This window comes from Brachyistius frenatus, unplaced genomic scaffold, assembly GCF_029030835.1.
Source record: "Brachyistius frenatus isolate BFR_SWC_R1_liver_20210118 unplaced genomic scaffold, ASM2903083v1 Contig_279, whole genome shotgun sequence".
NCBI classification, from domain to species: domain Eukaryota; kingdom Metazoa; phylum Chordata; class Actinopteri; family Embiotocidae; genus Brachyistius; species Brachyistius frenatus.
Window position 1 is genome coordinate 48401 of NW_027210878.1, and position 10084 is coordinate 58484.

The window sequence follows — 10084 nt, forward strand, 5'->3', positions numbered from 1 at the left end:
GGTGTCACAGGTCCAGGTTTCACAGGTCCAGGTTTCACAGGTCCAGGTGTCACAGGTTCAGGTGTCACAGGTCCAGGTGTCACAGGTCCAGGTTTCACAGGTCCAGGTTTCACAGGTCCAGGTGTCACAGGTCCAGGTGTCACAGGTTCAGGTGTCACAGGTCCAGGTTTCACAGGTCCAGGTGTCACAGGTCCAGGTTTCACAGGTCCAGGTGTCACAGGTCCAGGTTTCACAGGTCCAGGTGTCACAGGTCCAGGTGTCACAGGTCCAGGTGTCACAGGTCCAGGTGTCACAGGTCCAGGTGTCACAGGTCCAGGTTTCACAGGTCCAGGTGTCACAGGTCCAGGTGTCACAGGTTCAGGTGTCACAGGTCCAGGTGTCACAGGTCCAGGTTTCACAGGTCCAGGTTTCACAGGTCCAGGTGTCACAGGTCCAGGTGTCACAGGTTCAGGTGTCACAGGTCCAGGTTTCACAGGTCCAGGTTTCACAGGTCCAGGTTTCACAGGTCCAGGTGTCACAGGTCCAGGTTTCACAGGTCCAGGTGTCACAGGTCCAGGTTTCACAAGTCCAGGTTTCACAGGTCCAGGTTTCACAGGTCCAGGTTTCACAGGTCCAGGTGTCACAGGTCCAGGTTTCACAGGTCCAGGTGTCACAGGTCCAGGTTTCACAGGTCCAGGTTTCACAGGTCCAGGTTTCACAGGTCCAGGTGTCACAGGTCCAGGTGTCACAGGTCCAGGTTTCACAGGTCCAGGTTTCACAGGTCCAGGTTTCACAGGTCCAGGTTTCACAGGTCCAGGTTTCACAGGTCCAGGTGTCACAGGTCCAGGTTTCACAGGTCCAGGTGTCACAGGTCCAGGTGTCACAGGTCCAGGTTTCACAGGTCCAGGTGTCACAGGTCCAGGTTTCACAGGTCCAGGTGTCACAGGTCCAGGTTTCACAGGTCCAGGTTTCACAGGTCCAGGTTTCACAGGTCCAGGTGTCACAGGTTCAGGTGTCACAGGTCCAGGTTTCACTTACTTCATCCGTCTTCTTCCACTGAAGCAGCAAAAACAAGGCTCCAGTAATGCAACACCTGTCCAGCCTGCCAAAAGTGCGTCAAGTCAATTTTATTTCTGTAGATTATTTCAAGGCACTTAACACAGTAACGTCCTCACAACAGACCTTTAGCACATTTTACAGAGGAACCCAACAATTCAACAATTCCCATAAGGTAGGCGGGAAAGTGAAGGTGGACAGTGATTGACAGTTTTTGCATACTTATGTAGAGTTTAACCGTTATTTCCTGCCCTTCTTACAGGTTGTAGGTAAAGCCTAATGTTGGTCAGTGTGATACTCTTAAACAAGAGTAAATGTTCTCCTGAGCATCTGCTGCACATCTATTTTTCAGATAGTAGATTATATTACCCAAAGGCCCCGCTGGATGCAGAAGCTGGAAACAGACGAAATGAGTCCGGGCATTCACATCAACCTGCAGCGGAAACCTGTTCTAGGAACGGTTGTGGAGGAGAAGAAGCCGACAACAGGAAGGAGTTGGTCTTCATCTCGTCTCTTCGTTAGGAGAATAAACATGAAAACAGAAAGGTGACCTTTTCTTGCAGCACAGAAACCGGATGGGTGAGACGAGTCCGGGATGATGCGAACATTCACGAACACCCAGATGACGGACAGCAAACAGTGCTGAGCAGTCAGGACAGAGTTCAGACACATTTTAAATTCAGCATCATTTCCAGGTAGAGTTGCACATGTTTGATGTCACACGAGGTGATTTGTATTGTGAGAATGTTCGTAGAAAGTTTTACTTTTTTAGTTTCTTTTCTGGAATTTTTTTTAAAGTTAGAAGAGACATCAGCTCTTCAATCAATGAAAAAATAAAATATTGTTTAGTTTTCAACTAGTCGAGTTGTAAACATTATTTTGTTTGATAGCTGGATAGATTGACATTAATTGTAAAATTCATAACGTGGAAGAAAAAAAGGGTACGCACTTCCACTCAGCCTCAAATGGCATCTCACAAGTCTCACATTGTACATCAACCACACACCCTCAAAAGAAAGCTAGAATAAATAAAAGTAAACAAATGCAATAACAAATGAATAAACAAAAGTAATAGTAATTAAATGAAACTGTTAACTACAAAAGTTCAAAATATAGCAGTTAATGGATTAGGAAGGAGCGACTTGTGACATAAAACAGAAAAAGAATCATGTAGTGATGAGATGTGCACAAAACTCCACACACGTGACATCCTGAGCTTTTAATCAGATTTAAAATGCATCCAAAATAGAAGATTTACAAAACATTTACAACTGACGATGGGAAACGATACGAGGGTGGATGGAAAAGTTCAGTGTGTGAACAATGCACAGCAGAGAGGGAAGCTGGGACCTCTGAGTAAGTATTCCACGTTTTATCACTTGATCATCATCATCATCACCTCAGCGAACAGCTTCCATGTTTTCATCACTGGTCCGGTGAATCTGCAAGTTCTTGAATGCATCTGAAACTTGAGCAGACAGGCAACAGGAGCAGTCACTACTCTTTCATCCACCCTCGTAAAATCACAGAACAGAGGACATGAAATATATATATATATAAAAATTATTTACAGATTCTGATGGTGACAAAAGGAGGTGTTGGATCAAATCGAGGAGGTCCCGTTTCCTGTTTCTGCAGTACGTTGTTCAGTGCATCCATTCTGTTTTTACTCTTTTTTAAAGTTGCCACTTGGAGGCACTAAAGTCAACGGATCTCAAATGTTTTATGAACTTATTGAATAGAAATAAGATCTAAAATACATGTCAGGAAACTTGTTTTTTTTTTTAACCAATCTTTTGGAAGTGTGATGGTCAGGAGTATTTATTTGAAGATAGAATTATGGTTTTTGATTGGGTGGCCGGCAGAGAGGCTGTTTTCAGTTTGAAATGTACAGCAGTCCCTCCAACATCACGGTTAGTCCACTTTCTTTGGCCTGCTATTCTTCCACAAGACCACTGCAGTGAAAGCCCCTGTGGAGAAGATGAGAACGGCATTAACTGGAGTGGAAATGACACATATTCTTGTACGTCATTGAATTTTATATGTAGAGAATTTCGATTTTTGTCTGCAGACTGAGTCCAAGTTTCAGTGGGAATCAGTGAGAGTTTGTTCTTTACTGACCGATACAGAGGAGCAGTATTACTGCTGCGATGCCCGGCAGGATGACCGAGTACTCCCGCGGGAGGAAATACTTGTGCAGTGCGTGATTGCCCTCGACGAAAGGCTGGAAAAGGACCACACAAAAAAAAGCACAAGACTGAAATTCCTCTTTGTGTGTCATAATTTTATACAAATGAATGCAGGGTGTAATAATAACAATCTGCTGTGAGTCAGTAGAAGAGGACAGGTTGCAGTATTTTAACCTTCTAAAGACAAAATTGGCCAAAATTACACCATTCATCAAAGTCAGAAACTGTAAAAATAGAAATGATAGCTGGAATTTCTGACGGTCATTGAATGGAACATGTGCACATCCGTGAGGAAAATTAAAGGAAAATCTAAACTTACATGTCTCATTTTTACTTTTCGCCAAAAATAAACCATTTGCACAATCCAGATTCTGTAAAAAAATAAAATAATTCTTCGCACTTCATACTTTATACTTGAAAGCCTTGAATGACTCAGCTTGGACCGACAGTAACATGACAAAAACCCAGCAAATGTTCCACTTAAATGCAGGCTGGAGCACCGAGAGGTTATAAAGATGGAAAAACATCAATATGAATAACATGTGGAGACACACTCCTTTTTGCTAATATTGTTTACCCTCTTTTAAAGTTCTGTAAAATAAAAGTAAATAAAAAAATGCAACTTGCATTTTTTTACTTCTTTTGATTTATGACATTATAACTGTGTTATACTACACAAAAAGACATTTATGAGTTCTTCCTACTTCTAGTGTTATTAAACTAGTTATGTAGAGAGGCAGGACAAATGAACCCACAGCGGGTAAAAAAAACAAAAAAAACAGAATCAGCAATCCGTTTTAGAAAATGAGTTGTGATGTTCATTTTTATCGAGATGGAAAACTGCTTGTTTGTTGTCCTGTTTGTGCTTTTACACAAAGTCCTTTTGGGTGTTTAATTAACTGTAGAAGGGTTTTGGAAATGGGACTTTAGGAACGGACGTACCAGGACGATGACCCAGACAGAGTAGTAGGTAAAAAGCAGGAGGCTGAAGACAACCAGACTCATGCCGACTGCTTGATCCACTCCCGTCGCCTGTAAACAAACAGAAGGCTTCACTCACTTCATTCATGACTAAAGCTGCACACAAAGATTCTCGATGTTCTTTACTCCAACCTGAATGACTGGAGGAAACAGGCCAGGTGCTACTCAGTATAAATGATTTAGTGACTAAAGGAAACTCCAGCGATACGCTGCAGTTTCCTTGAAGTCAGGTGATGAACGAGAGATCATAAACTCACACATCTTACATTTACCAGAATGAAACCCAAAGGCCTTCATTGCATTTGAAATGATATAGGTATGGTTATATTTCTCAAACTTTGTGCCCCCAGTTTATAACATAATCCTGGTGACATCGTTCTTTTTTTGAGGCTTCAGAAGTCATCAGATAATTGCTCCGATGAATAAATAAAGAGATGGTTTAATCAAGTCTTTTTGTGAGGTGACAGGTGAACATTTTCATGAATGGAGTTCGTGTTGCGAGCAGACAGAAATCCTGCTGGTGTTTGTTGGTTTACATATTTATAACTCAAGATGAGTGTAAACTGCAGAACTTCCTGGTATTTGCTGAATAATCATTCTTTATGTTTGTCTCCACGTGATTCCAGTGAACGCTGTGGAGACCGGAAGGTCGACAGTCACGCCGAACTCCATTCAAATATCTGGAAGTTAAAAATTCAATTGCTTATTTACAAACACACATGTCGTAAAACCCAGATTCATATATTTGATGAATTAACAGTATTTCTTTGTAAATTCGGCGCAATAAAAAAATGATAAAAGCCTTCATACATTGAATGAAACCTGTTGGTTTTCGTGACTGGAGAAATAAAGCGCTGCTGGATAAGACAAGAGTCGGAAGTCTTTCCCATTTGTTTACGACTTTTTTAAGCTTGTAAATCTGTATTAAAATGTCTCTGAACTTAAAACAGTCTCAGTTTATATTGAAGTCACGTCATGAAGCTAATGCTCGTGGTGTTGGTCGGAGCCGCGTGCTGCAGGAACGATTTGAATGGCAGCGGAGCTTCATTAAAGGATAAAACCGTCCGTTGTCAGTCTCTCTTTTATCAGATGCTTTTATTTCACCTGCCAAAACTGAATCAGCTTATTTTTCTTACCATTTCTTGCAGCTCGGTTTTGTTGATAGTTGACGTTTCCTTCCGGTCTTCTTCCTCTTTATGAAATCCGGCTGACAAGATCCATCCGAGAGTCTCTGCTGCCACCTACCGGTTGACCCGCTATTACAACTTCAAATTCCAGAACCAACCTCAACATCTTTGATCTCATAATGCAGTCATGTAACCGTCGTATTTACCACATTTTATTTTTTCATTGTAGTTGCATTTTTATTTCCCCGAAAGCAACTGTACTGTAAACATGTCATCATAAACCAAGGAAATTGACATTTTCACATTATTTGTTCATGCATTATTGCCTTTACACGAACTAAACACATTTCATCATCAATATCACAACAGTAGTGATGTCCTGGTATTCTTATTTGAACTGCGTTGATGTTGAGTGTGATGGTTCATTTTTGACCCAAAATCAGTTATTCAAAGCTTTTTAAAGCAATTTCAACTACATCTCCATTTCTTTGGTAGATGAGGACTAATGAAAACAGGAGAACTCATTTATTTATTTATTCATCTATTCATTCTGTACATGACAAAATAAAAATAAAAAAAATCAAGAAATTCCCAGCAAATAGAGAAAAAGTATAATGCCAGGTGTTGCCATTTTATTTGGTATGTATGTTTATGCAAATCATAACTCCTTTGTTGGCTTTGTTTATGTACAGTTATTAATAGGACAGATTATCTAAACTCTTGATGTGCTTATTACATGAATCTATTGTCAATTCTAACACAAAGTGTGAAAACAGTACAGTACCCATAAAAAGACAAATCTGACTTTCTATTCCCAGAAACCAAAAGTATATCTGTTTACAGAATAATATTTATGCATCATATTAATGCTGTTAATAATATTTGATATGTGTTATAATTTAAGTGTGACAATCATTGGTTGAATTAGCAAAATTTAATTGGAATAAAAATAAGTTAAAAATAAAGTAGAAGAATTTTCTACAGTACAGTCCCTTTACCAAAACCCTTCTTTAGTTAAACCGCAGCTACAAATGCAATATAATCGCACTCCCAGCAATTCTGTTCGATTTCAAATGATTGGGAAATGTAAAAACCTTTTCACCACAGGCAAACAAGGATTTGGTTGTATAAATGAAGTGATGAGGTCACAGGTTAAACATGATCAAGTACAAAGGACAGAAGTTTTTCTACAACAAATGAGACATTTCCCTTTCCCTATAATAACCTCACTCTTCCCCGTCACTAACTTCTGTTCACTGTTTAGTCGCATGTAGCTGTGGTGTCGAGTTCTGTACCCGCCATCGGGCCGGCCTGCTAGTCCGACAACAAAAGCAAAGAGAAAATCAGGGCTACATGTGTTTACAAGGTGGTCTGAGTGAATGCCCCCCCCCCTCCCCCCTCCACACACACATATTCAATACATACATGCGACTAACCTCAATGTATAGAAAGATAACTATACTCATGACAATGAAGTGATAAATGTGGACTGCTAAAGCAACAGAAATAAATATATATATATATATCTCACTGGTTTCTTGTATTTTCCTGTTGATGGAAATAGAAAAGTTTGTCGTGGCAGGAACCCAACGAGGTGAAAAAATACCTCCAGAATTTGCCTAAAACTGATCTTAGTGTTAATGCAGTGCTCGAAGCTTTCTGATATACCGTTTCATCTTTTCACTTCAGTCAGAAATACATGACACATTCACACATATTTAGCATCAAACACACAAATGATTTCCATAAGGCAAGGCTCTTTTGTGTACGGTCCCGTCCGGGTACAACAGGGGCTTTGTGCTGGTGCTGTCGGACCGAGCTCCCTACAGCCAACTACACGCCCACAGCATCACCGCCAGCTCTGTACACCAATGACGGGGGACAGCGTTCACAGAAGCCTTTCAACTATGATGTGGAAGATTGGGATTTCTTCTCCCTGCAAAACACACACTAAACAAAAAACTGCCTAAAGCTATAAAGTGCAATGAGTTGTGATTGAAGTTATGCACCGCTGCCCTGCATGGCCTCACTCTGACTGCACAGTATTTACCAAAAAAGACTAAAAGGCCAGTATTGGCTTTAATAAATATCTTAAAGCAGTTTGGTCCAGCAGCAGTTAACTCATCACCAATCAGTGATCCGTCTGGCATCGACCTATAAAACGGCCGTGGCTGGAGTTACAAAGACAATCCACAGTAAACTGAAGTTGAAAATATTGCACCTTAATGCTTAAATATAAAAAAAAAGTGACAAACCCATCGTGCATTATCATCAGCTCTGCTGTTTCCCCTCAGCTCCAGAACTTTTGAGCCCCTTTTAGCTTGTTGTTTTGGTTTTTCCATCCTACATGCTGTTGTTAACTCAACTCCCAGTACTGGCATACAGCCGTTTTCAGTGACAACGCTTTGATAAACCTACTGTACACTTCCTAAGCAGCACCACATAGCAGAGAATCAAAGGCTAAAAGAAGTCAATATTGAACTTTCAAGACTCTCCATGTCTACTCGATGTGTAAATGTCCGACTGTTGGCTAATGTTGTGGCTGCAGCTCGTTCCCATGCTTCAGTCATTTAATGCAGCTTTAAGTATCTTTTCAGCCTGTTGCAATGTAAAACCTATAAAACACCAGCATTCAGCTGATCTGTGTCTACTTGGGATGAAAGAGAAGCCAAAGTTTAATATAAAAAAAATCTACACCAAAAAGAGAGGAGGCTACATCACCACAAAACCTCACATTTTTGATTGGGTTAAAAGAGCATTCAGATTTAAAGAGTGAATATGTACTTAGTAAGTGCGGAAGGTGGACAGTTACATATGGCCAGCCATACGAACGCAGGCTTGGTGGTGTTTCCTACGACAGATTCACCACATTACATCATACCCAACATCAACAAAAATGAAATGCAAGAAATTAAGAAAAAATAAACAAAATGAGAGAAGATGCCAAATGTGATTTTTAGACAACCGGGCTCCTTTTAGTGGTCCTCCTCAGAGAGTTCACACGGCAAACGGGTATAATTAGTATACAGTACAGTGATTAAATACCCATAAAATATAATAAAAGGATAAACGTTTTTAGTTTCAGTTCCAGGAAGTTTCAGGATGCCTGTTAGAGAATTTGATGACACCAGCGTTGTATTTGGTGGGTTTCTGTAAACTCAAGAGCCAAAAACGTATCATATGATGAAGTCATATTTGTGGTCATCAGTCAGTGCGACATCCATAAGCTTCAGGTTTTGGGTCCTGTTATGAGCCCAAACGTGATTTTCATCCCTCCATACAGGCTGTTGAATGTGTTTACATTCCACTATCATTTCCAGTCAGGTGTTAAAGTGAAATACTGAGTATCGTGGTCTGACTTCATTGCGGTGTATTTTACAAACTGAAAACATCGTTGAGTTGATGCGGCTGCTCCTGAATGCACCACAACCTCAGTGTTTCACTGCATCTCCGAGGTGTTGTTAAAGTCATGAGTGCACAGATTACAGGTCAAAGTTTCACTGGGTGTGTTTCAGGCTGATCCTGATGTTCAGCTCATTGAGTCAATGATTCGCTGACATTCAGGAAACTATGACACAAGTCGAGGACAACGCAGCATGTCAACGCCACATCAGCAACATTTCTCAAAACTTTATTTTTATGTTTGTATGAGTTTCATGTGCCTCGTCTCTGGGAAAGCACAGCTGCAGCTAATAAAATGAACTGAAAAATGATATTACTGTCACGGCTTACTGACTGCCAGAGTTTTATCAAACTTACTCAAGCTGCTCGTATTGATCAGGGACCAGTCTGAGACACACCCAATGTAAAATAAATGAGTATTGCAAACTTTTAAGTAGAATCCTACTCTCAAATTACAGCCCGGATGAAAATAGCTGCTAAATGAATTACTGGTATCTGTCCCAAACAAGAAAGTACCAGGATATGTTATCAGTAGACAGACAGTGAGTCTCAGCAGGGAACAAAAACCATCCTGTGCACACAAATTAGTAATTGATGCTTTCAACCGAGTAACTTAAGCACAGAATGAAGAAAACATCATTTTAAACAATATTGTTAACATTTCAGCAAAGGTTTTACAAGTGTCAAAGATTATTGTTTAACAGATGAAATCCAAACTTCTAGTGTTTACTTTGCACTGTTTTGCTCTCACGGGCAGATTGTCAGAAAACGATCCCAAGCACAGACGCCTGAACGCCTCACACCTCCTTCTGGTTGTTCTACAGCTCTTTGTTGGTTTTTGTCGGTTTGTGGTCATATTCACTTTGTGGTCGTCTTACAGTGGGTACGGAAAGTATTCAGACCCCTTTACATTTTTCACTCTTTGTTTCATTGCAGCCATTTGCTAAAATCAAAAAAGTTCATTTTATTTCTCATTAATGTACACTCAGCACCCCATCTTGACAGAAAAAAAACAGAAATGTAGAAATTTGTGCAAATTTATTAAAAAAGAAAAACTGAAATATCACATGGTCATAAGTATTCAGACCCTTTGCTGTGACACTCATATTTAACTCACATGCTGTCCATTTCTTCTGATCCTCCTTGAGATGGTTCTACTCCTTCATTGGAGTCCAGCTGTGTTTAATTAAACTGATTGGACTTGATTAGGAAAGGCACACACCTGTCTATATAAGACCTTACAGCTCACAGTGCATGTCAGAGCAAATGAGAATCATGAGGTTGAAGGAACTGTCCAAGGAGCTCAGAGACAGAATTGTGGCAAGGCACAGATCTGGCCAAGGTTACAAA

At 40.4% G+C, this 10084-nt stretch overlaps 1 protein-coding gene across 2 annotated transcripts; it reads right to left on the reverse strand.

The window, feature by feature from the left end:
• Positions 1–2239: 2239 nt before the first annotated feature.
• dpm2 (dolichyl-phosphate mannosyltransferase subunit 2, regulatory) lies at positions 2240–5407 on the reverse strand. 2 transcript variants are annotated; one of them, XR_011312032.1, is made up of 5 exons: positions 5342–5407; positions 4167–4256; positions 3157–3259; positions 2607–3005; positions 2240–2503 (listed from the first exon to the last, which is right to left on the reverse strand). XR_011312032.1 is itself a non-coding variant. In XM_069721973.1 (4 exons), exons 1-4 carry the CDS (start codon positions 5342–5344, stop codon positions 2950–2952), a joined length of 252 nt encoding a protein of 83 aa, XP_069578074.1. In that variant the 5' UTR covers positions 5345–5407; the 3' UTR covers positions 2240–2949. The 2 variants fall into 2 exon arrangements, 1 of the variants encoding a protein (XP_069578074.1); XM_069721973.1 differs by having other exon boundaries at positions 2240–3005.
• Between the last annotated feature and the right edge of the window lie 4677 nt (positions 5408–10084).